The following is a 27,253-nucleotide window of genomic DNA, read 5'->3' as shown; positions in this document are numbered from 1 at the left end:
GGGCTTGTCTTACACGCAACAGAGTCAGAGTAAGGAGCCCCCAAGTGTGTGTGGGCGGGCTTCACAGGCACCCATAAGGACCCTCTTTTGACCTCCTCATTGACATATGGAATTCCTTTAACAAGGAAAGAAATAATTTACTCTACAAGGAGGGAAAAGCTGAAATTAGAACCATAACCTTAAGAGGCATGTTATGAAGTAACTCTCATATAAAGGCATAAAATGACTAATATTTCTTTTTCTGAGGGAAGTTGTGAGTGCAAAGGTCAGTAGGCATTAGCTTCCAATAATAACGGGGCTTTGGCTTTTAAGTCATTGAGGAAGCTGGGATGAGACAAACTCACACAAGGGTGCCCTGCTTAGAGGCGCTGTCCCTACATGCCTGTGAATCAGTGAGGGCTGTGGGCCAGGGTTGCCAGGAGAAAGGAGAGTGGTGAGCGGTGGGGTGATCTGAGAGGGTGGGCGTACTGAAGGAGGGGGCTGGAATCTGGAAAGTACTCACAGGGGGCCTTCGGAGTGTTGCCCCAGCAGAGATCATGGTGGCATAAGGTCCAGAGCCCTGCCAAGAGCTTCTGCCTGTCCTTCAGCACCACGAACTGCACCCAGTGTAAAGGGGACAAGCAGAGCAACAGGACGCAGTTGAAGCCCGATGAGCAAGCACAAAGATGGCGAACGTAGCTGCGGCTTTTCTGCAGGAGCCGGCGCTGGTAGGGCGGTATGGAAGAGAAGCGGTGCGAGCGGGGGAGAATTGGCTGTGGTGTGGAAGGAAGGAAGACATCACGGAAGGAATCTCAACCCAGGCGTCTCCATCTCCACCCACAGAAAAGTCAAGCCCTGACTTGTGCTGGGGGTAAGTCCTCCTCCCTCCACACTTCAGGGTATTTTTCTCCTCTGGCCCCAGCCTCCCACAACTATTTTTCAATATTAACAACTTACTGACCACAGATGTATTAATATATCTTTCCCGACCTGAACTTTATTGACTGGAGACGTTTGAACATTCGCTTCCCTAACAAATCGCCTGACACAGGCATTTGTTTCAGCAAAAATCCCCCATTCAATACTGTGTTAACTTAAAAAAATAGTCCATTTCACCTCTCCTCAGTTTTTAAAAAATGGAGTGAGTTTCGCCTCTCCTGCCTTGACAGTCGCCCCATGACACACACAAGCTGCTGCCTCCGAAAGGACTTCAACCCCTACCTGGCTCACAAAAGGCTTTCCCCACCCTGTAATGGCAACCCATCCCAGTATTATTGCCTAGAACATCCCATAGACAGAAGAGCTTGGTGGGCTACAGTCCATGCGATCACAATCAGTCAGACACGCCTGAGCACACAGGCAGACACACACACACCCTGTAGGTTGGGTAGCTCATTCTGCTGATGTTGTAAATGCTCTGCAAGGCCATTTCATTTCCTTCTCTTCTCTCCATCCTGGCTTCTGGCTCACTGCTCTAGTCAACTGCCATAGAACTCAACTCCCTCCCAACACCCTTTCCTGCCCCTCCCCCCACCCAGGAGACTGAGACAGCAGGAGTCAGAACACAAAGCATGGGTACTGTGACACTGTCTCATCTGCCAGATTTGATCCAATCCAAGACTCCCACCCAGGTCTCTGTTGAACTCCAGACTCCTACAGCAATCTGCACGCTGACCCCAGATTTTTCACAGACACATCAACACCTAAGAGGTCTTTAAGAAACAGAGTCATCCTCTTCCCATCCTGAACCCCCATCCTGTACCCTTTTCTTCTTTAAAATATTTATTTATTATTATTCTTTTTATTTGGCTTCACAGGATCTTAGTTGCAGCATGCAGGATCCTCAGTCTTCATTGGGGGCATGTGGGATCTTTAGTTGCAGCATACAGAATCTAGTTCATTGACCAGGGTTTGAACCCGGGTCCCCTGCATTGGAGAGTCTTAGCCACTGCACCACACTAGGGATGTCCCCCATACCCTTTTATTATCTCCCACCAGTCAATCACAATGTGTTCTGCCAATTCTACCTCTTTAATATTCTCAAGCCCACCTTGTATTTTTGTTTCCACTTCTTTAGGATATCTGTCATTTCTGTCCTGGATTTGCTGCAACGGCTTTGTACCTGGTCTCTCTGCTACCAGGTTTGCTCTCCTTCAGTTTATTCTGCACAGATTTACCGAGATTGATGTTGTTAATGCAAATCTGATTGTGTCTCCCTTTTGCTTAAATTCTCTGATTGTTCCCCACTGCTATGAAGTAAAATTATGTTAGCATGAATCAGTGAAACCCAACAAGATGGAGTTTCTGCTCACTATTCAACCTTATTCAGTCATCTAATCGCTCATTTGTGTGAGGTATTGTGTCAGGTACTGGGGGGCGCAGTGATTTGTTGGAGATCTCCCACATGCCCCTCCAGATCTGCTCCCCATCATTGTTCAAGGAGCTGACCAATTTGGGCTTTTCTTGCCATCCAGCCTCTGATTAAGTTTGACCAATGGCAGGCATGGGCAGAAGATCAGAGGTGTAGAGATCGATATGTTTTTTCACTCATTCTCTCCTTAACAGAGTACTACGAGGGTTGTCCATGTCCCTTTCCGTAAGGAGAGTTCCTGATAGGCTAGTCCTCTCCATAGAGTCACCCTTTTCTATTCTGGTCACGTGTTCCTTTCATTTACGTGATCAGTCTTAGGGGTGGTAATGGCTCTTCTCACTGATGGTTTTCCAAAATCTTTTTCAGTCCTAGGGATCCTTGTAAATAGTCCCTTAAGTCTTTTAGACTCAGTTTGAGCAAAGCCATCTGTTTCCTGCTGGACATGGTTCTTAATGCCATGGAGCAAAAAGCCTAGTGACGTCTAGGCTCATTTTCTCCCTCCTTCTCACCTTGTGCTCCAAATCATTTTATTCTTCTTGCAGTTTCCTAACCCAACATGGTCCTTCATTTGCACTTGGTGCAAATGTTATCTACCTTGCACATGGTACCTATCACACTTCCCAACCTATCTTTATTAACTTTAGTCAAGAGTCATTCTTGTCTTATAAAATAGATAACTAATAAGAACCTATTATATAGCACAGGGAACTATACTCAGTGCTCTGTGGTGACCTAGAATGGAAAGGAAATCCAAAAAAAGAGGGGCTATATGTACACATATAGCTAATTCACTTTACTGTACAGTGGAAAGTAACACAACATTTTAACACACCTATGCTTCAATAAAAACTTTTAAAATAAATTTAAAAAGTCATTCTACTCTTAACTTTTGAGAGGAGCCTTCTCTGAAACCAGCCCTCAATCCCAGAATTTGTGCTCCTACAGCACTTTGTACTTGTCCTTTCATAATCTTTATTGCATAGTTTCACAATTGTCTGTCTGTGTTTCCTTCTGGTCTATAGCCTCCTTCAGCAGCAGGGACACAGCCTATTCAGCTGTGTATGCTCAACATCAGTGCTTGGAACATCATAATGATTAGGTGCTGTTTCTTTTCTTTTTTAAAAAAATTGTTCTTTTTTGGCTGCACCACGTGGCATGCAAGATCTTCATTTCCTGATCAGGGATGGAACCCTTGTCCCCTGCAGGGGAAACACAGAGTCTTAACCACTGGGCTGCCAGGGAAGTGCATAGGTGATATTTCTTGATTGATTGAAAATTAGAAAGGTAAAAGAGAAAGACAGGACTTCTGGTTTCCAGTCTGGCATGCAAGGAGCTTGGAAGTTGTCACTCCATTATAACAACAAGTAAAAAGATAAACAAACTGAAAAAAATCAACAACTCTTCTTAGATCACAAGGAAAACTGTGACCCTGCAGAACTGGAGAGGCAGAAAGGCAAATATAGGAAATTAAAACTTACTGGAACAGAAACGTCTGCAGAAATTAGTACCAGAGCAGGAAAATCTGCACTAGAAGGTTCAGTGTGAACAAGTCTGAGAGATTAAAAACTATGGCCTCCTTACAAACTATAATGTATAAAGTAAATAAGGTACAGGGATATACTGCACAGCAATATAGCCAGGAAATATAGCCAACATTTAAAAATAACTATGAACTTTAAAAATTGTGAATCACCATGTTGTACATCTGAAATCTATATAATATTGTAAGTCAACTATACATCAGTTAAAAAAAACATATCACATACTGGGAGGGTGGTGCACTCCGAAGTCCATAGGGACAGAAACCCCTGTTCTCGGGACCTTGTCTTAGGGTAACTTTTCATCTGGCTATCCATTCCTGTCCTTTATTATCCTTTGTAATAAATCATTAACCACGAGGAAAGAAAGAAAAAATAGACAATGCAACCCAGTCATAGAGAAGTCCTCACACTTTAGTGACTTTTACCTCCAGCAACTTAACCAGGTTCTTGCAGTGAATATTAGAGAATCCTATACTTCTGGTCCATGAGAGGGGAAAAGGAACCATTTAAATTGATACAGCCACTCTGGAAGATGGTATGGAGATTCCTTAAAAAACTAGGAATAAAACCACTATATGACCCAGCAATCCCACTACTAGGCGTACCTTGAGGAAACCAAAATTGAAAAAGACACGTGTACCCCAGTGTTCATTGAAGCACTATTTAACAATAGCTAGAACATGGAAGCAACCTAGATGTCCATCAACAGATGAATGGATAAAGAAGCTGTGGTACATATATACAATGGAAGATTACTCAGCCATAAAAAGTAACTCATTTGAGTCAGTTCTAATGAGGTGGATGAACCTAGAGCCTATTACACAGTGTGAAGTAAGTCAGAAAGAGAAAGATAAATATCATATACTAACGCACATATATGGAATCCAGAAAGATGGTACTGATGAATTTATTTGCAGGGCAGCAATGGAGAAACAGACATAGAGAACAGACTTATGGACATGCGGGGTTAGGGGTAGGAAGAAGAGGGTGAGATGTATGGAGAGAGTAACATGGAAACTTACATTACCATATGTAAAATAGACAGCCAATGGGAATTTGCTGTATGGCTCAAGGAACTCAAACAGAGTATCTGTAACAACCTAGAGGGGTGGGATGGAGAGGGAGATGGGAAGGAGGGTCAAGAGGGAGAGGACATATACATACCTATGGCTGATTCGTGTTAATATTTGGCAGAAACCAAAAAATTCTGCAAAGCAATTATTCTTCAATTTAAAAATAAATACTTAAAAAAAAATGTACCAGAGCATTCTGTTCTTCTTAACAAGGACTTCCCTGAGGAGAAACTATCTGATCAGAGCCTAAACTGCTGGGGTTTTATCAGAGTTTAACCAATCCGGAGGAAAGGAAATGTCAAACTCCAGCCTGTTCTGACCTGTGAGAGAAGTGAAATTCCCAACTTCAGCCCGTTCAGATCAGCCTATTGCACCTAAGGGAGAACTGAGGACCGCTTGTGAAGCTCACAGTCTAGAAGCATAGGTTCACTGAAAGGCTGGGAATTCCCTAGCGGCTGAGCAGTTAGGACTCTGCTCTCACTGCCAGTAGTGTGGGTTCAACCCCTGGCTGAGGAACTGAGATCCCACAAGCTGTGTGGCATGGCCAATACAAACAAAAAAACCAGAAGACTGAAATGTAATCACAGGACTATAGAGTGCTCCCCCTTCCTCCACAACTTATCACCACATTTCTAAAGGCTTATTTACCACAGTTCCTTTTACACAGTACATCCTGACCAGCTATCAAGAAAATATCACAAGCTATATTAAAAGGCAAAAAACATAGTTTGGAGAGACAAAACAGGCACCAAAACTAGACTCAGGTATGACAGGGATGTTAGAATTATCACACATATTAAAACAATGATGATTAATATGCTAAGGTGCTGGTGAATAAAGTAGATGGCACATAAGAATAGAGGGGCAATGTAAGCAGAGAGATCGCAATCATAAGAAAAAATTTAAAAAGAAATGCTAGAGGTGAAAAACACAGTGATAGAAAAAGAGAATGTCTTTGATGGGCTGAGTAGTAAACAGGACATGGCTGAGGAAATAATCTCAACATGAGAATATATCACAGACACCTCCAAAAAGAAATACGAAGAGAAAAAAGACTGAAAATAATGGAACAGAATATCTATGAACTGTGGGACACCTACTAAAGAGGTACCATACATGAAGTCAGGATGCTGGAAAAAGAAGAATAAAGGAATATTTGAAGCAATAAGACGGAGAATTTTCCCAAAATTGATTTCAGACACCAAACCACAGATTCAGGAATCTCAGAGAATATCAAAAGTAGGATAAATGCCAAAAGAAAAGAAAAACTACACCTAGAAATATCATATTTCAACTGCATAAAATCAAAGGTAGCAAAAATGTCCTGAAAGAAGCCAGGGGTGGGGTAGGGGGAAGCACTTTACCAATAAAGGAGCAAAGAAAATAATTACATTTGACTTCTCTTCAGACACCGTACAAGCAAGAAGAGAGTGGAGTGAAATATTGAAAGTGTTGAGAGAGAAAAAAACCCAACCTAGAATTCTGTAACCTGTGAAATTACCTCCAAAAGTGAAGTAGAAATAAGGACTTACCCAGACAGACTAACATTGACAAAATTTGTTGTCAATAAACCTGTCTTGCAGGCAATTTTAAATGAAGTTCTTCAGAGAGGAGGAAAATGATACAGGTCAGAAACTTTATATAAAGAAAGGAAAAGCATAAGAGAAGGAATAAGTGAAGGTAAAATAAACACATTCATTTTTCTTAATTGATCTAACAGATAATAGTTTAAAATAATAACATCAACAATGTATCATATATACTCATGTATGAGTGAAATTAATGACAGCAATGATATAAGTAACAGGAGGGAGGAGTTGGGATTATTTTGTTATTATTAGGCACCAGCACTACCTGTGAGTGGCATAGTGTTATTTGAAAATGGAAGTTGAATTAGTTGTAAATGGATTTTGCAAACTCAGAGATAACCACTAAGGAAAGTAATAAACACAAGATGTATAACTAATATGCTAAGAAAAGACAGAAACAGAATCACATAAAATACTCTTGCGTGCGTGTGCTGTCACTTCAGTCATGTCCAGCTCTTTGCAGCCCTATGGACTGTAACCCACCAGGTTCCTCTGTCCAGTGGATTCTCCAGGCAAGAGTACTAGAGTGGGTTGCCATGCCCTCCTCCAGGGGATCTTCCCAACCCAGGGATCAAACCCACATCTCTTAGTTCTCCTGCATTGGCAGGTGGGTTCTTTACCACTAGTGCCACTTGGAAAGTCCATAAAATGCTCAATTAGAACCAAAAAAGGCAAAAATAGAGAGGAAGACAAAGATAGGAACAATGAACAAGGACAACAAATTGAAAATAGTGACAAATGTGGTAGACATTAATCCAATTATATCAAAAATCAATTTAAACATCAATAGTCTATATATACCAATTAGAAAACAGAGATTTTTGGAGTGAGTCAAAAAAGAAGACCTAGCTCTATGTTGTCTAAGAGAAGCCTAATTAAAATAAAGACACATATAGATAAAAGGTAAAAGGATGAAGATAGATATGCCATGCTAACACTAATCAAATGAAAGTAGGAAGTAATAGTTCCTATTACTACTACTAGTAATAGTTCCTTAATAAAACTAGTAATAGTTTTATTAAGTTCAAACAGTGCAGACTTTAGAAAAAGGAAAGTTGTAAGGGATGAAGAGGAATGTTACATAAAGATAAAAGGGTCAATCCCTTAATAAATAGCAATCCTTAAAGTGTATGTACCTAACAACAGGACATGAGCCACATACTGACAAAACTACCAGAAGGAATAGATTGGTCCATTATCATAGTTGGAAACTTCAACAGTTCAGTTCAGTTCAGTTGCTCAGTTGTGTCCGACTCTTTGCGACCCCATGGACTGCAGTATGCCAGGCTTCCCTGTCCATCACCAGCTTCCGGAGTTTACTCAAACTTACGTCCATTGAGTCAGTGATGCCATCCAACCATCTCATCCTCTGCCGTCCCCTTCTCCTCCTGCCTTCAATTTTTCCCAGCATCAGGGTCTTTTCCAATGAGTCAGTTCTTCACATCAGGTGGCCAAAGTATTGGAGTTTCAGCTTCAGCATCAGTCCTTCCAATGAATATTCAGGACTGATTTCCTTTAGGATGGACTGGTTGGATCTCCTTGCAGTCCAAGGGACTCTCAAGAGTCTTCTCCAACACCTCAATTCAAAAGCATCAATTCTTTGGCGCTCAGCTTTCTTTATAAGCCAACTGTCACATCCATACACGACTACTGGAAAAACCATAGCTTTGACTAGATGGACCTTTGCTGGCAAAGTAATGACTCTGCTTTTTAATATGCTATCTAGGTTGGTCATGACTTTTCTTACAAGGAGCAAGCATCTTTTAATTAATTTCATGGCTGCAGTCACCATCTGCAGTGATTTTGGAGCCCCAAAAATAGTCTGTCACTATTTCCACTGTTTCCCCATCTATTTGCCATGAAACTGCAACACTCTTCATCAAAAATGGACAGATCTAGCAAGTAGAACATCAATGAGGACACCATCAACCAACTGGATATAACTGACAATGATAGACCACTTCAGGGCAACAACAGGAGAATTTTTCTGAAGTTCATGTGGAATATCCACTAAGATGGATCATATTCTGGGCCATAAAACACACCTTAACAAATTTAAGAGTATTAAAATTTTACTGTGTATGCTCTCAAATCACAATGGAATTAAACTGAAATTCAACTTTAGAAAGACAACTAGAAAATTCCCTAAACACTTGGATTTTAAATAACAGACCTCTAAATAACACACGGATCAAAGAAAAAACTTCAAGAGAACTTAGAATTTTAAAATATTTTGAACTAAATGAAAATGAAAAATAGATCTTGCCAAAATTTGTGGGATTCAGCGAAAGCAGGCTTTAGAGGGAAATTTATAGCACTGAGTGTATGTATTAGTAAAGAAAAATGATCTCAAATCAATTATCTATGCTCCTTAGGAAACTGGAATAACAGCAAATTAAATGCAAAGTAAATCAAAGAAAAAATTAATAAAAATTAGAGCAGATAATCAATGAAATGAAATGAACATTTCTTTATATGGTTGAAATTCCTATTTTCAGGCACCAAAAAAATTTTCCTGGCTCTTTTGTTTCTTTTTCTCCTTGTATGCTCATTCCAACTGATAGTTTTGGGATTTCCTTATTTTGGCCAAAGATCCCAGTACAGGGTCAGGTCTCATAAGATATTTCGGATTTCCTGTTCTGTTATGACCTAGTTAATGAATCAATGCACTGCTTCATAAAGCAAGGTTGTACTTGTGTCCTTTTACCTCTTTGGATCTGTAGTTCCAAATAAACTGCAGCCCCAATTTTCTTTTCTTAAAATATCTTTAAAATTAATTTATTAATTTATTCATTTTTTGGCTGCATTAGGCCTTTGTTGTTTTGCATGGGCTGCGCTTTCTCTAGTTGCTCTAGTTACTCTCTAGTTGTGATGCACAGGCTTCTCATTGTAGTGGTTTCTCCTGTTGTGGAGCACAGGCTCTGGGGTACACAGGCTTGGTAGTTGAGGCTGGCAGGCTCGAGAGCATGGGCTTGTAGAGCACAGATTCAGTAACTGTGGTGCAGGGGCTTAGTTGCTCTGCAGCATGTGGGATCTTCATGGACCAAGGATAGAACCCATGACCCCTGCATTGGCAGGCAGATTCTTATCCACTGCGCCACTAGGGAAGTCCTCAGCTTCTTTTAAGTCCCTAGTTTGAACTAGAGCTGGGAATTTGGCTCTAGTCCATATCTTGAGAAGCACTTTTAGTCCTTTTCACTCCACGGGAACTGTCTTCCTGTTCACCTCTGCCAAACTTTTGGACTTTGAGCCCAATAAGTCTTTGGCTTAACTCCATCACAGCATTGTGGTTTTGTTATTTTTCTGGTTTTTGAAAATGCTTGTCTTGTTTTGACCTAGCTATACATGTGTATTTCCCCCTCCCCTCTCTCCTTCTCCGTTCATCTGTCATGTAATATATCTGGAGCAGAGGGGATGTAGCAAAGGGTCATTTAATGAGCCATCCCTTTTTTTTTTTTTTAGTATTTATTTATTTGGCTGCACCACATCTTAGCTGTGCCAAGTGGGATCTTTGAACTTCTTTGTGTCATGTGAGTTCTTTAGCTGTGGCATGTGGGATCTACGTCCCTGACCAGGGATTGAACCCAGGCCCCCTGCATTGGGAGCTCAGAGTCTTAGCCACTGGACCATGAGGAAAGCCCCCAGTGAGCTATCTTATTGGAAGTCTATCTAAGCTTTTTAAAGGGATTCTCTGCGAGCAAACAAAGAGAGTAAGAAGAAAATAGAGCATTCAGTTTCTTCTTATTTATTTGGCTGAGTCAGGTCTTCGTTGTGGCCCACAGGATCTATCACTGTGGTGTACCATTTTCTCCAGCACACAGGCTAAGTTGCCCCATGGCATATGGGACCTTGGTTCCCTGACCGGGGATGGTACCCGTGTTGTCTGCATTGGAAGGCATATTCTTAACCACTGAATCATCAGAAAAGTCCCAAGCATTCAGTTTCTAAAGGAGAAATGAAGGGATCTCTATGCTTAAAGATCATTCTCTAATAGCAAAGTAGAAAACTTGGCTGCTATCTTCTGGTAATAACCAGGGCCTTGATGGTTACTTTCTGAATAGCTAGCATCCTTCTCATTCACACCTGCTTCCTCCTTCTCACCGCACTTAAAACTTCCATTCCCTGAAGAATCACAAGTACCCAACTAGGGAGTCATTTTAGTCAAATTAGTCAATTTAGTCATATAATTACAGTCTTCAAACCAAATCATACAATAAATAAAGCTTGTGAACCCGGTAAGTTCTAAATTAGTCAACATGTGGGGTATACTTAGTGTTAGTGGTGACAAGAGGAGGGGGAGTTAGACTTGAACTCCATATCTAACAACCAGACAAAGGCCCAGGAACAGCCTGAAGAGCCTCTGAAATGAGGCCCCTTGAAGTAGGGAGACACTAGACTCTGCCATAACTAAGATCGCCAACATGGAGAAAAGGGTTTTCTAAGGCAGGGTCAAAATGGGGTGTGTCTATATACATGCATTTGTGTGTATCTCTGTGGGTGGGTATATACACGCATGTGCTGCTTAACTCCCACCTTTAAGAATAAAAGCAGAAGTATTAACCTAACAGTCTTCCAGTTACCATCTGGAAATGATTGGGAATTACTGATGGGGGCCAGGATTATTAGAGCTGTTATGTTTGTTTTCTACAGTGATAATCAACAAATCTTTAAAACAAAATGATCCCAAGGCTTATCCTTAAGAGCAGCAAGGGCTGAAACTGGCCACTATTCCATTCTATTGCCAGGCTTGAGGAGAAGAAGGATGGACCTCAACCAACGGAAGCGCAGTGGCAGCTACTAGAGGAATAAAAGACAGGATGAATGTCCCATGACCTTCTGCGTGGTATCTGGTCTGAGTTTAAAAGGGATCTCTAGCCATCAAAATATTCATGTGATTACTTGCATGCCCCTACCCTTACTTAGTTGAACACAGTATATAAAACATGGAGAAAAATTTTAACTTGGTCCACATATATGCTTAGGCTGAAGAAAGTCCTTTAGCCTCATTTGACTTGGAAAGACATAATAGATTCCTAAAGAATCAGAAGGGTCAGAGCCCTATCAAGAATCTGATGGAGTTCATGTTGTTGTACAGCAGAAACTAACACAACATTGTAAAGCAATTATCCTCCAATTAAAAATAAAAAAGTACAGTATGGCCCTCTTCACAGAAAAGAGCACACATGAGTTTTGTATAGAATTTCAGAGTAAAAAAAAAAGAATTTCAGAGTTTGCAGATGTCTGGTTCACATAACCCCCAGCTAGAAAGAAGTGTCAGTTTACTGAATAGACTATAAGGGTTTCAAATTACCATTCCTCATAGAAAGGGGAGGTGTCATAGATTCCCCTAAATCTATTCAGCACTTCTCAACTCCTTTGGGTGGTAGGTATTATCTCCACTGATATTCATTCCATTTCTGGTAATGATGCCCAATTCAGATTCAACAATAGTGTGCAAATGCCTTCCATCCTGAGTATTCCCAAGGCCATACATGGCAAAGAAAAGTTCAAACAAAATTTGGTGACATTTTCCTGCATGCACCCCTCTGGTCTGTGAAATCCCTTATTCCCAAGAGAACTCTGATTCAATGCACTGCCATCTATTGCTAGTTTCCTTCATCCATGTACCTAAACACTGACATTTTCTTTTAGCAACTTTTTCTTCTGTGAGTTTTCATTATTTGTTTTATGACTATCATACACATTTTGGATGCAACATACACAAAGGACATTTCATCAGCTTTAATGCTGTCCCCTTCAGTAATATGGACATGATATTAGGCGAGTTTCCTCAAATTTGCACAATCATTCCCTACTCAGTTAGCTTCTCCCCTGTTTTTAAGTCAAGCAATAGTTGGGTTGTCTTATCAGTCACAGTTCTATATTTGATGGGTTTTTATTGATCTCACTGGAAGATTCTGTCAGAAGCTCTGACCAGTCATCTTCAACAGACAGAGGCACTGGACCAAATCCCAGCCTTGACTTTTCTGTAGGAACTGCAGTGATGTCTTGATCCAGAGGAGAAGATCTGGAAGTTATGTAATTGAGAAAGGAGATAATCCCTAAGGGAAGAGAAGAATTTGAGGTGAGTTTCAAGAGACAGATGGTCTTTTGGCTTTGAAAATTCTAACTTATTCTTTCAATACTCAGCTCACAAGGGCTCTTTTCAGTGAAGTCAATCCCCCGCCACCCCCTGCCCCCCACCAGCAGGGTTCCTTTACCCTCCTGCACCCCCATTTCATTACTGAACTTCTTCCATGGTTAGGACAAAGCTTGAACCTCCTGGATGCAAATCATAGTTCCTACTTTCTGTATGGTCTTGAGCAAGTTTCTCAACCCATCTGTGCCTCAGTTAGTAGAAAAGTGAAAGTGAAGTCGCTCAGTTGTGTCCGACTCTTTGCGACCTCATGAACTGTAGCCTCCCAGGCTCCTCCATCCATGGGATTTTCCAGGCAAGAATACTGGAGTGGGTTGCCATTTCCTTCTCCAGGAGATCTTCCCAACCCAGGGATTGAACCCAGGTCTCCCGCATTGTAGGCAGATGGTTTACCGTCTGAGCCACCAGGGAAGCCAGTTAGTAGAACAGGCTACTAATTCTAGATTTTTTTTCAGACTCCAAAATGCATGTTTTCTTTACCATACCACACTGCCTCTTGAGGTATGAATGTTCTTAACAGGAATGGTTAGTGCTTCTATTTCTCCTAGATTCCTCCTCCCTTTCGAGAACTGATTTCCCCTTCCATCCTCCTAGCTTAAGGCAGGAAAGAGACTGACTCACCCGCAAACAAGTATATGAAGTCACTCCCCCAGTTAACCTGATAGGGCCATAGGAAAGCTGACTCCACGGTTTCCGAAGTATACAAGTCGACCTGTTCCAGAAACAGGATGAGGCAGAGCAGCAAGCAGGAGGCTAGGACCAGAAGAAAATATGTCACATCCCTCAGTGTCTTTAATTTGCCTTGACTGCTACCCTCAGTTCTTCTACTTCCAGACACCATATTATTTGTCATTGTTTAGTTGCTAAGTCGTGTCCAACTTTTTTGCAACCCCATGGACTGTAGCCTGCCAGGTTCCTCTGTCTATGGGATTTCCCAGGCAAGAATAACTGGAGTGGTCTGCCATTTCCTCCTCCAGGGGATCTTCCCCACCCAGGGATCGAACCCACATCTTCTGCATTGCAGGCAGATTCTTTACCACTAAGCCACCGGAGAAGCCCATACCATATTACATAGAAAGGATCAAAGGGATAAAAATCTAACCAAGATGACTGACCAAGGGGAGGCCTCTTCCCTGGGTTAAGTTAACTAATGTGTTTCATACAGTAAGAGAGGGCAGGTAGCTGGCAACTTAATGGAATGAAGAAGAGAAAGGGAACAAGAAAAAGAGGATAAAAACCCACACAGAAAAAAAACAAAAAAAACAAAAAAAACAAAAAAAAAAACCCACACAGAGGAACTTTGTTCCCTCAACAATTTTACCACAGTACTACCCTGCCATCTAGGTCTGTACCTGAGATGAAGCTGAGCATGGATACCTTCAGATCCAAGTTACCAGTCACCCTTCCTCTTCTAGGGAGGCAAGAACTGAAGAGCCAGCCAAGGACAACAAGTATGGTGAAGACAGAGATGAGGAAGAAGGCCCTGGAATATTGGAGGTAATCTGCCAAAGAGAAGGAGAGGCTTGGTTAGTCCAGCTGGGAACCTCTCCTTAAGAAAACCAGACAGAGTCTTAGAGAAGGGAGTGAAGACTAAAGAGGATGGAACTGAGCTTGCTATGTGGCATTCAGGGCAGAAGAAAGAATCTTTCCCAGCTCTTCATTGATATTTGGAATTTTTTTACTATGAAGGCAAAACCTTCACTGTAAAACTAAAGATAATATACAAATAGTTCTGGGTATGTTAACACAGTAACTTAGATGTAGACCAGCTTGTAAGAGGTGTGACCAATATTACAACACATGTTTAAACTTTTTCTTGTTCCTAATTCTAATTCTAAACATAGTATATACTCAATATAGTATTGGAGGTACTACAAAAGTGCCAAGAAGCAGGAAGAATATCAGCCGCATTCCCACTACCCACAGACAACCATTATTAGCATCTTATTTGGTTTCTTTCTGGTATTTTTCTATCCCCTGTACATAGTCGACATGATACTGAATTTAGTGATTTTTTTAAAGAGATGATGCAGTAGGATTTTTCTCAGATCTGCTGTAAACATCACATTTAATGGCTACAAGATACTCTATCATATCAACATACTTTGCTTAATGATTTTACCATTGTTGGAGTTTGTTTCTATTTATTTTTCTCTTTTAAATGTATCTGGCATGAACAATCAGCCTGTGACTATAATAGGAAGTCACATTTACCTTAACTCCCATATCGTACTGATTTCAAACCCCCAATTTACTGGATTGCAGGAATTTAACACCCCACAAATACCTCCTTTTTTTCTGAGTCTCTCAAGGCCCCATCTCACGTGTGTTTGAGGACAGGTCTGCTAAGGTTCTTTTGCTCCAATGCCCTGACCCTGGTGCCATAACACTCCTCTCGCTCATCTCTTGGCGCCAGGGCTCTGCTCTCCTTGGTTCTGCCCCTTCAGACTGGGTGTTGGTAAGAAAGAAGAGGGAATGTGCCAACCCTTACTGTTTTTTTTTTTAAGATTTGTTTACTTATTTATTTTATTTTTCGGCTGTGGAGGGTGTTCAAGGTTGCACTCAGGCTTTCTCTACTTGTGGAGAGTCAAGGGGGCTCTTGGTTGGGGTGTACAGGCTTCTCATTGTGGTGGCTTCTCTTGTTGCAGAGCACAGGCTCTAGGCGAGTGGGCTTTATTTTTTTTTATTATTTTTTTTTTTTGCGAGTGGGCTTTAGTAGTTGCAGCACATGGGCTCAGTAGTTGCAGCTTGTGGGCTTTGTTGCTCCTCAGCATGGGATTGTCCTGAACCAGGGATGGATTGAACCTGTGTCCCTTGCATTGCAAGGCTGATTCTTTACCACTGGACCACCAAGGAAGCCCCGCCAGCCCTTACTTTTTGCTACTATATCCCTTTAACATGAAATAGATCCTTCACTTGACTTCCCCAGCAATATCTTTCCCAGTTTTACAGAAGAATTAAGAAATGGAGTAACTTACAAGTAGATGTATCTTTACTGAGATACCACAGATCTACCAATATATTCAGTTTCTTTATAGGGTGCTTCCTCATCTAGCTTATTTTCTGTCTGAATGTAACAAGGGCCAGCTCATCCCTACCAGGAAAAGTTCTCTAAGCACTTTTATGCCTAAAAATCCAAGTCCAGCTTCCAAGTAACCTTAGCGAGAAGACTACCAAGCTTATCCTAGTCCACAAACTGCCTCTTAAGTTTTATTTTATTGTCTAGAACATACCACTGGCTAACAAAATCAATAACAGTGATTTCCATTAAGAGAAACCACCCTCCTACCCACTCCAATATTCTTGAGCTTCCCTTGCAGCTCAGCTGGTAAAGAATCCGCCTGCAACCTGGGAGACCTGGGTTCGATCCCTGGGTTGGGAAGATCCCCTGGAGAAGGGAAAGGCTACCATTCCAGTATTCTGGCCTGGAGAATTCCAAAGGGGTCACAAAGAGTCAGACAAGACTGAGCAACTTTCGCTTTCTTTTTCACCCTCCTACCCACAGAGGTCAGGTGCTACATGGCCCCAACAAGTTAGCCACATTAAAACATGATAACTCAAGGGCAGCACATTTTCTGAAAACTAGGTCATTCAGAATTAGCCAGGTAGGGCTTTCCCTGGTGGATCAGTGGTAAAGAATCCACCTACCAGTGCAAGGGACGTGGGTTCAATCCCTGATCTGGCATGATCCCATGTGCTGGGAGGCAGCTAAGCCACTGCTCCACAACTATTGAGCCAGTGCTCTAGAGCCCTGAGCTATAACTACTGAGCCCCTGTGTCACAACTAGTGAAACCCAAGAGCCCTAGAGCCTGTGCTCTGCAATAAGAAGCCACCGCAAAGAGAAGTCTATGCACCTCAACTGGAGTGTAGCCTCCACTCACCACAACTAGAGAAAAGCCCATGCAGCAGCAAAGACCCACACAGCCAAAAATAAATAAATAAAATTATATACAGAACTAGCCAGTTAGAACCATCATCTAGATTGAGCTGCATGAAGCCCAGTGTGCTAGGCATCTTTTGCAGTACTGAGCCTATAGTCTTCCATGGGCCCTCACAGCCCTTGTCTCAAGCCCTGGACCCTTGCCTACAACTCCTTTGACTATCATTAGCAGGACCAAGGAAAGGTACCAGTTTAATTCCTGTGCTTGGATAGCTGGATTTGGGACTGATTGATGCTACTTTCCTCTTTTGCTTGCTTGAACCAAGAAGATATAAAGCTAGCCTGGGATATCCCCCTTTCCAGGCACTTACATACTAATAAGCAGGAAAAACTGAGCTGTAGAGATAAAAAAAAGCATAAACAAAGTGAAGTGACAAAGGAGTTCAGGAGAGACTGAATGACTAGTTGGCTTGATTTTCTTTGCCTGAGATCTGGAATCCCCTGAGATCCAGAAAACTTCCTGTCTTTGGGAGTTATGAGATTCTTCTGAATCTCTATAAATAAGTTCACTCTTTAGTTTACGCTGGTTCACATGGGTTCTGATATTTAAAACACAAAAGAGGACTAAGATATCCAGACCAGCTCCTGTCTAAGATGTTACAGTCCAGTCTTTCTTCTACCACGAGCGGAAGACTATTTTCATGTTCTTCTTACCCATCTTTTCAGTCTCAGTTTCTCATCTCCTGAAAACTCCGTAAACAAGATCACTCACAATTCCATGAGAACAACTAAAGATTTGCATCATAGTATAGTCTAAACCCTTAGAGGAACCATGTCTACCAGTCATAATGATATACAACAAATTATCTAACCAAACTAAGCACTTAGCTTCAGAGTCTAAAACAGCTGAATTTGGTTAACTTCATAGTTTTTTTTTTTTTAATTCATGTAACAAAACAAAGGTCTGAAAGCTGAATTCAAGCCTCTACATTCTGTAAGAAGAAATCACAATAATTTTTAAAAATTATTTATTTTTGGCTGCACTGGGTCTTCATTGTGGCAATACTCTTCATTGTGGTGTGTGGGCTTCTCGACGTGGTGGCTTCTGTTACCGCAGAGCTTCCGCTCTAGGGTGTGCGGGCTTCAGTAGTCATGGCTTGCAGGCTCCAGAGCACAGTCTCAGTAGTTGTGGCACACAGGCTTAGTTGTTCCATGGCATGTGGGATCTTCCAGGACCAGAGATCGAATCCGTGTCTCCTGCATTGGCTGGTTATTCTTCACCAATAAGCCACCAAGGAAGCCCTAACCAACAGTTTATATGGCAGCTTACCTATTAATGTTTCAAAAATTTTAGAACCTGTTACAAAAGTTCCTACTTGTACATGTCAGTAAGAAGTCTTGGTCCAGAGAGGAGTGCCTTAGATAGAAGGAACACCCATGTGGGTCACCTGTACCCAAACATTTCTAAGCTTTCTTTAAGGACATGCGTTGATGTGGACTTAGGTTGCAGGAAGAGCAAAACAAGCCTCCCAGTTAAGGAAGACAATGAAGCTAACATCCTGGAAGAGACATCACTTTCAATTTGGCAGAGAAGTCCAAATCATTTGAAAAACTTGATAAGGTCCTTGCTGGTATTCTTAGGATCATCCCGATCAGTGATTCTGCACTTCAGAGCACCACCAGGTAGCATGTTAAAGCTGCCAGGACAGGAGGGGGCACTAGCCAACAGGAAAGAAGTAGCATTTCTCCGTGAATTGAGAAACGATTTGGCAGTTTGTAATTGATGGGCAAGATCCCCTTCCATTATTAGGAAAGTAAAACTTTGCCCAAGAGTTTCTGGAAAGTGAGAGCTATAGGGCTGTAAACCACCCCACTCTTGTGAACAAATAGGTTTGGTTCACGTGAGATGCTCATCTCTTTTAAGGCTGTTGACACCCCAAAAGGAAGCAGTGGGGAAGTAAAGACAACATGAGATGAAAGAGCATGCTGGTCTTGCCTTCTGAGAGGGCCCACACTCTGTCTGTGGAGTGTGTTTCTCTCTAAATAAATCCACTTCTTACCTATCACTTTGTCTTTCCCTGAATTCTTTCTGTGATGACATATCAAGAACTCGAGCTTCAGGCTTCCCTGGTGGTCTAGTGATTAAGAACCGCCTTGCAATGCAGGGGAAACCAGTTCGATATCTGGTCTGGGAAGATCCCACAAGCGAAAGGCAAGTAGGCCCCAAGGCCACAACTACTGAGCCTTCACTCTGGAGCCTACATACAGCAACTACTGAAGCCCTGAGTGCCTTAGGCCCTGTGCTCTACAACAAAGAAAGCCACCACAAAGAGAAGCCCATACGAAGAGTAGCCCCTGCTCTTTGCAACTATAGAAAGTCCACGCACAGCAACAAACACCCAGTGCAGCCAAAAAACAAACAAAAAAAGAATCTGAGCTTCATTAAGTCCTGAAACTAGGAACTAAGTCCCCCACCCACATAGAGGATGGTGACTTCAGCCTGAGCACAAGGTTCCTAAAACACCACCCTGTTACCTCACCACCAACCAATCGGTAAAAAATCTGCACACAGTGGAAGATAGTGAAGACTCTGACCTACTCCCCAAATGATTCTCGCTTTAGAAACATTCATAGATATAAAATATATAAAATACATGCACAGTCGTGTCTGACTCTTTGCGACCCCATAAACTATAGCCCATCAGGCTCCTCTGTCCATGAGATTCTCCAGGCAAGAATACTGGAGTGGGTAGCCATCCCCTTCTCCAGGGGATCTTCCCGATCCAGGAATCGAACCTATGTCTCCTGCGATGCAGGTGGATTCTTTACCATCTGAGAAGCTTTCATGGTGGAGCAGAATCTTCAGAGCTGGTGTCTGGACACAAGCCCACCTTCTCCCCAGGTTGCTGGGTTCCTCAATAAAGCAAACTTTCCTTTTCCAACAACAACAACAAAAGAAGAGGAATAAAGAGCAGAGTAGAGAAGTCATCTGGTAATGAGATGTTCCAAGAGGGCTCCCCTCACTTCACTCTAGTTTCTTCAGCAAAAATCAAAGCCAGGACAGGGTAGCAGTGCTCCGAAGGGATCTAGCCCCTTTTTACTCTGAAGGAGCCAGATTGAGTGGATGGAGATGGGAAGTAGACATTGACTTTGAGGATGAGGAAGGTGCTTCTGGAGACAAGCAGAGGAATCAGTCCACTTATTTAGCCAAATTTAAATCTCCAAGCTGCTGCCATTGTGCCTTCATTCCAGGAGCATAAGATCAAAACTCCCCCAGGCTCAGGGGAAGTGCCCAAAGGAGGTGGTTTTGGAATACAAGAGATTCTGGATGGATACCTAGCACTCTGGAGAGGAAGTTCTGAAACCTTCTTTGTATTTAGATTCACTCGTAGCTGGTAGATACACCAGAATCAAACATCCTTACATAGCTTGTGGGTGTTGACAGTTCCCAGAGTCCTGGCTCTGGACCAAAGACCCAGGCTTTCTTCTCTACCCTCTGCAAAACAGTTCAAGTTCCTCTCATTGGCAACACACATTCCTTTACATTATGGTCTGATCTCACTTATGTTATGTAGGAAATTAGCAGAAAGGTCTGTTGCATGCTGAGACCTAGTAGTAGAAATGAAGGATTGCATCCTTTACTCCCATTCTTTCTTCATCCCATTACCAATAGGGCACAGAGGTTATCAGTTATCTAGAACCAGGGGAGGATAGAGGTAGAGGAACAACGGCCTGAAGAAAGTCTAGGACGGAGGAACATGAACACACACGTTTTTGAGCCCATCTGAGATAGCCCCAGTGAAAGTCTCAGAAATGACTGGGGACACCATGGGAGAGGTGGCTAAATTTTTGCAATCCAGTAGGTAAAAGTTCACAGTTCTTGAACTTGAGCAATAATAGCTGATAGGGTCCACATGGGGTCTCACTGATAAGATGGCTCATTATGTTGACCTCGCAAACAAAGAGTAAATCACAGTGATCCTTGAGATTGACCAAATTCCCCAAATGGCATCCTGTTATCTCACTGGCGCCTATCTTCTCAAAGCTGCGAGACCACCAGATTCCAGATCTCCAGCTACATGACCATACCTTCAGAGAATTTTTCACTGGTGGGGTATAAGAAGGACTCCATCAGAAAGGGAGGGCGTTGGTTCTCCTCAAGGGCCAGTCACCCTCTCTTTTCCCTCTAATAAATTTCCCTTTTCTTGCCTGACTGCCCGGCTGGCTCTCTTTCTCTCTGCACTCGCCTTTCATTCTGGTGCCTAAACCCGGGAGGGAAGATCCACCGCAACTGGGTGGGCTTCTCTCACGAGCCCACCTCCCGGGGTCCCCTCCCTTGGACCTGGCCGAGAAGCTGGGACGAGCTCCGGGATGGGACTCTCCACTTGCCTTGCTGGACTGACATCCACACACCAGCCCACACTTCATCCATCCGTTACAAGGGTGAGTGAAATCCCATTCTCTTGGATCCTCTCACTCTCGCTTCATTTCCAAGTCCTAGCACTAGGCGGGAGGATGCCCATGGCCCTCGGGCCCTTGGCCTTGTGCCCCATCTGACTTTGAAATAGGGGGATGCCCATTTCAAAGCAGACTATTATTACTTTCTGAGAAAGTCCTGAGAACGGTGACACCTTTTCTCTTGGATCTTTCTCCTCGCTTTCTCTCGCCCTTGTCTAACCTCCCTATTCAGCCGCAATGGGAAATTCTCAATCCCAGCCCTCAAAATCTATTCCTCTAGGATGCCTTCTCTGAAACCTAAAAGCTTAGGTTTCAAGGGGAGATCAGACCAAAGAGACTTATTTACTATTCTAACACTGTCTGGCCGCAATACAGACTTGATAACACGTCCCAGTGGCCAGAAAACGGAACTCTTGGTTATAATCCTCTACGGGACTTCAATAACTTCTGTCGCCACAATGATAAGTGGTCAGGCTTATGGTCAGGCTCTCTTTGCTCTTCGCTCTCGACCCCCTCTGTGAATCCTGTTCTACTTCTCAAATACTCTTAGCCCACTCTGGGCCACATCCTCCTAATACAGTGTCTCCTGATCCCTGTTCAGACTTTTCTTCTTCTTCCTTCGACCCTCCTGACCACAGCCCACGCCCCTAGCGCTCCTGATCCCCTTGCAGCCGCTCCAGATCCAGTTCCACAACCTCTACCTTACGCCCCCTCCTCTCTCCCTCCTTCTCAAGCGCAGGCCTCCAGCTCCCAACCCCCTTCCCCAGCCTGTGCCTAAGATACACTGAGACCTCAGCCCCACCCTCTACCCTGAGGGTCCCAAGGCTTTACCCCGACCTCCCTAGACCTAGATCCCCTCCCTGTACCTGGTCCTGAACAACTTTAAAACAGGAAACTTCACTGCAGCACCCCACTCCTTCCCTTGCTCCACTCCGCCCTTTACAAGAAGTAGCTGGAGCAGAAGGCATTGTTGGGGTTCATGTCCCATTCTCCCTCACCGATCTATCTCAGATTGAAAAGCATCTTGGCTCCTTCTCCTCAGACCCTGATAATTATCTAAAAGAATTCAAGTATCTTACCCAGTCTTATGACTTAACCTGGCATGATATTTACATCATCCTTTCCTCCACTCTTCTCCCAGAACAGAAGGAACGAGTATGGCAAGCCTCTCAGGCGCATGCTGATGAGATACACAGGACAGAGGACACTAAGCCTGTAGGGGCCATGGCTCCCCCCTCACCAGATGATCCCAACTGGGATTATCAGGCAGGGAGACCTGGAGGAACAGCCCGTAATCATATGTTTGCTTGCTTCATTGCGGGCCTTCAAAAGGCAGGGCATAAAGCCGTCAACTTTAATTAAGCTCCGGGAAATAACTCAAAGACTAGACGAAAACCCGGCACAATTTCTAGCCAGGTTAATGGAAGCGCTACAAAAATATACAAAATTAGACCCATTTTATCTCCCAGTCATCCCCAGATATCTGAAAGGAACCAAAAAAGGCAGAAGAAGGCTCTCAAACCCCTCAATGAGACCTTTTAAATTTAGCCTTTAAGATTTTTGATAACTGGGAAGAACAGGCAAAGCTAGAGAAGGCCCAACGAGATCAGGCCAAATACCACCTTTTAGCCACTGCCCTACATGGCTCCAAGCCTCCGTCAACCAACAAAGAAAGGAAGCCCCCTGGGCACTGTTTCAAAGGCGGCAAAGAAGGCCACTGGGCTCGCTCATGCCTAAAGCCAAGGCTTCCTCCAGGTCCATGTCCCAGCTGTGGCATAAAGGGACATTGGAAGGTCAACTGCCCAAATCCCTCTCCAGGGATCCAGACATCCCCTCCTGGTCCCGAGCAGGAGTCCTCCAACCCAGCTCTGCCCAGCCTCCTCGGACTCACCACTAAAGACTGAAGGTGCCCAGGGCCCCAGGGCCCAACTCTCATCACCTCTATGGAGCCCAGTGTAACTCTTACAGTGGCAGGATCGCTTACAAGACTTCACCAACCGAACTATCCACAAGCTACTTCTAACTCACTCAGATTATCAAAAACTTCGACCCCATGCAAATCCCCTTGACCCACATTCCAGCCTTTTCTTATCTCACCCCCACGATGCCCCTGTCCTGCAGGAAGCAGTTATAGAAGACTGACCTTCGGCCCTTATCCTAAATCAAAAAGGCTGGAATGATAGGGTCCACATGGGGTCTCACTGATAAAATGGCTCGTTATGTCGACCTCGCAAACAAAGAGTAAATCACAGTGATCCTTGAGACTGATGAAATTCCCCAAATGGCCTCCTGTTATCTCACTGGCGCCTATCTTCTCAAAGCTGCGAGACCACCAGATTCCAGAACTCCAGCTACGTGACCATCCCTTCAGAGAATTTTTCGTTGGTGGGGTATAAGAAGGACTCCGTCAGAAAGGGAGGTTGCTGGTTCTCCTTAAGGGCCAGTCACCCTCTCTTTTCCCTCTAATAAGTTTCCCTTTTCTTGCCTGACTGCCTGGCTCGCTCTCTTTTTCTCTGCACTTGCCTTACAATAGCATGTTATTATTACAAGCTGATGAATCCTAGACATACTGATAACGTTTGGGGCATTCCTAACAAAATCTGTATTGCAGATTAATTATTGACCCTAGAATTAGGACTAGTTAACATTGAAATGGGCTTCCCTGGTAGCTCAGCTGGTAAAGAATCCACCTGCAATGCAGGAGAACTGGGTTTGATCCCTGGGTTGGGAAGATCCCCTGAAGGAGGGCATGGAAACCCACTCCATCATTCTTGCCTGGAGAATCCCCACGGACAGAGGAGCCTGGTGGGCTACAATCCATGGGGTCGCAAAGAGTCAGACACAACTGAGCAACTAAGCACAGCACAGCACAACACTGGAAATAGGGTGGATACTTGACTTACAACTGTGTACTTAAAGAACTCAGTTGACATTCTCTAAACAATAGTTGGCCCCATAGGTGAATTCAAGGCTTCAAGAAATAAATTACTGCTTTAAGTGACAACATTTCAAGATTCTGATTCACTAAAGATTTAAATAGGGGCTTCCCAGGTGGCTCAATGGTAAAGAATCTGCCTGCTAAGGTAGGGGACACAGGTTTGATCCCTGGTCTGGAAACATCCCCTATGCCGTTGAGCAACCAAGCCCATGCATCACAAGTACTGAACCTGAGCTCTACAGCGGGGGAGCTGCAACTACTGAGCCCATGTGCAGCACCTACTGAAGCCCACATGCCCTGGAGCCCACGTTCAGCGATAAGAGAAGCTACTGCAATGAGAAGCCCACTCAATGAGAAACAACTAGAGAGAAGTCTACATGGTAATGAAGACCCAGCACAGCCAAAAATAAACAAATAAAATTATTAAAACATTTTAAATAATAATCTCAAAGCCTGAGGTTTAGCCTGGGTACCCAGTAACATAAATACAATTGCAGCTTAATGTTTATGCCTGTATCTATTTTATTTTTATTTTTTTGGCCACACCATGAGGCATGTAGGATGTTTAGTTCCCCTGACCAAGCCAGGGGAAGCACAGAGTCTTAACCAATGGACCACCAGGGAAGTCACTATGCCTGTATCTCTTACTCCATTTCTCTAGAAATGAAGTTAGTGAGCGTAAATCTCTGGATGCACTTATCATATTGCTTTGGTTGTTCCTCATGGTGTGAGAGTGTGCAGCATTGTGCACAGATATTATCATTTACACATCTCTGTTAATATCACGGCTAAACATCCTATCTCATTGTTCATTTGATTTGCTGTTTTTTAATGACAGATCAAGGTTAAAGTAATTTTTCCTATGTTTGTTAGACATCCACAGTGTCTGTTTTGTGAATTGTTTACAAAAAATTTATGGAGTTATTTTATTTATTATAATGAAAACTTGTATATCATCTAATATATATTAAGGCCATTAACCTTCTATCTTTCATATTTGCTGCAATTATTTTCTCTAGGTTTTAGTTTTAGTTGAAGATGAAGTTGAATTGTCTGCCTGCCTTTCATTTTAGTTCTTCCTGAAGATCTCATTTTAGGATCCTATCCCTTAGTTCCAGATACTAAATATGTGTGCATGGATGCTAAGTTGCTTCAGTTATGTGTGACTCTTTGCGACCCTATGGACTGTAGCCCACCAACACTCCTCTGTCCATGGGATTCTCCAGTCAAGAATAGTGGAGTGGGTTGCTGTGCCCTCCTCCAGGGATGGAACCCACGTCTCTTATGTCTCTTGCATTGGCAGGTGGGTTCTTTACGACTAGAGCTACCTGGGAAACCCATACTAAATATGAGCCCATGCCAAATAGGTGATACTCCACTTCAGGGTTGGATAGATGCCCCCCTCCCCCCAAGTCTTGGACTCCTGTTCATCTTTGGAGAAATAAACACTTCACTCATGTATGCTTTCTTTCACAGTACCTGTTCTTTTGTGTAAATGTATCTCTTGGTGGATGTTAGGGAAACTGTGTAGTACAGTTTTAGCTTTCCTCTAAGTCTTAGTTCTGATTGAAAAACTTCATGCATATGGTATCTTCTAGCCCTAGAAATTTATTTTTAATACATTTATATTTTTGGCTGTGCCAGGTCTTAGTTGTGGCATGTGAACTCTTAGTTGTGGCATGTGGGATCTTGTAGCTTGACCAGGGATTGAACCTGGGCCCCCTGCATTGGGATTCTTAGCCACTGTACCACCAGGGAAGTTCCCCTAGAAATTTATTTTTTAATATTATGTGTTGCATCTTCAGATTTACTTAAATTCACAAAAATCTGACAGTTTATTCTCTAAATATCTGGCATTTGTTATACTACATATCTGCTGCTGCTGCTGCTGCTAAGTCGCTTCAGTCGTGTCCGACTCTTAGCAACCCCATGGACTGTGGCCTACCAGGCTTCTCCATCCATGGGATTTTCCAGGCAAGAGTACAGGAGTGGGGTGCCATTGTCTTCTCTGAGTACATATCTGACATGCATTCAACTTCTTTTCTACAGTTAGCAGAACAAACTGACCTTGAAAGTTAAAACTGATGGAGGCTGAGACACTTTGCTCTATCTTCCAGCTATGATCCAGCACTCTTATTTCTGCAAACCACATTAGACTAACAATCTCATTGCATCACAAGAACAGCTCATAGATGACAAACAAGTTCTTCCCAGAGAGTGAAAGACTATCAGCTCATAATTTGGGAGAGGAAATGACCTGAGGTATGAAGGAGAAAGGGTACACCAAGGATACCAGAGAAAAGGACGTCCATGTTCACAGTCTAGCTGAGATCCCTTCTGGACTCAGAGAGGTGAAGGTCGAAAGATCTTGGAGGAAAAAAGATGAAGAGCCAATGTGGCAGAAAATTCTGGAACTGTGGGGCATGCAGCATTCAATTCAGTGACACTCACAGGGTGGCTTGGGTGTGTGGCTCCAGCACAGCTCATGGTTGCATGAGATCCAGAGTCCTGCGTAGAGCTCAAGGCCATCATTGATCACCAAGAACTGCACCCAGTTCATTGGGGACATGCAGATCAGCACTAGGAGGCTAAAGCCACAGAGGCTGCCACAGAACATTCGGATGTAGGTGTGTGTCTGATCCACATGCTGCTGTCGCCTCTGGGGTGGCATCGAGGCACTCGGATGTTGGGTGGGGAGGGTAGGCTACAAGGGCAAAGGATGAGGGAGATATTGCCTACCCAAGAAGATAACCCTTAATCCCTGGGGTCTCCTGCTCTTCTCTACCTCAAGTGCCCCCACATGTGAACTTGGGACATCTCTCCCTACCCCTTCCGTAAAAAAAATAGGTCAGGGTCATCTTTTCCCTATTGTTAGGACACTCTGTCTAGACCCACCTCTAAACAAGTACTCTTCTTTCCCATTTAGTAATCTTCTTTCCCATTGAACTACAACTAGATATCTCCTCACCCTTTGGTATCTCCGGTCCCCCTTGACTTTGGGAACCTCAGGATAGTAGAAAGTGAAGACTGTTTTCTCCTCCCCCTCCATCTTGGCAGCCAGTTCACTTTCTAACTGCCACGGAACTTGTCTCGGTACATCCTCATACACACTGGGCAGAATTCAAAGGGGGCCAGAAACCCCTTGGCACAGATTCCATTTCTGCTTCATATTCTGGGTCTGGTCAGATTGAGAAGAAATCCTCAAGTGTTAAGCATGTGCATGTATATGTAATGCTCTGCACCCTCCTTCTCTGACCCCTCCCAAC

The 27,253-nt window shown here is 43.2% G+C and overlaps 2 protein-coding genes and 1 long non-coding RNA gene across 5 annotated transcripts in view; 1 reads left to right on the top strand and 2 right to left on the bottom strand.

Moving 5' to 3' along the window:
• The window catches only part of LOC145512501 (transmembrane protein 202-like), a 32,010-nt gene extending 29,868 nt beyond the window's left edge, over window positions 1–2,142 (bottom strand). For 2 of the 3 annotated variants that reach the window (XM_081506348.1, XM_081506346.1), the window contains exons 1-2: window positions 1,355–1,463; window positions 503–752 (exon numbers count right to left, since the gene is read on the bottom strand). In XM_081506348.1, the coding sequence (XP_081362474.1) occupies window positions 503–752; window positions 1,355–1,432 (328 nt within the window). In that variant the 5' untranslated portion in view covers window positions 1,433–1,463. Of the gene's footprint in view, window positions 1–502; window positions 753–1,354; window positions 1,464–2,029 lie in introns of those variants that run through there. The other variant, XM_081506347.1, reaches the window with a different exon arrangement.
• Window positions 465–14,960, top strand: LOC145512509 (uncharacterized). Its single transcript, XR_014058571.1, has 3 exons — window positions 465–850; window positions 11,299–12,638; window positions 14,126–14,960. It is a non-coding gene; the product is annotated as an uncharacterized LOC145512509 (long non-coding RNA).
• Window positions 12,281–27,065, bottom strand: LOC145512502 (transmembrane protein 202-like). Its single transcript, XM_081506349.1, has 5 exons — window positions 26,956–27,065; window positions 26,439–26,691; window positions 14,063–14,212; window positions 13,332–13,463; window positions 12,281–12,615 (listed from the first exon to the last, which is right to left on the bottom strand). The coding sequence occupies exons 1-5, from the start codon at window positions 27,034–27,036 to the stop codon at window positions 12,425–12,427; spliced, it is 807 nt and encodes a 268-aa protein (XP_081362475.1). The 5' UTR covers window positions 27,037–27,065; the 3' UTR covers window positions 12,281–12,424.
• Between the last annotated feature and the right edge of the window lie 188 nt (window positions 27,066–27,253).

Source organism: Giraffa tippelskirchi, chromosome 7 (genome assembly GCF_054371585.1).
Source record: "Giraffa tippelskirchi isolate mGirTip1 chromosome 7, T2T-mGirTip1v1.2.pri, whole genome shotgun sequence".
Lineage (NCBI taxonomy): Eukaryota > Metazoa > Chordata > Mammalia > Artiodactyla > Giraffidae > Giraffa > Giraffa tippelskirchi.
The sequence above is the reverse complement of the archived record's forward strand: the minus strand, read 5'-3'. Positions and strand labels throughout refer to the sequence as shown.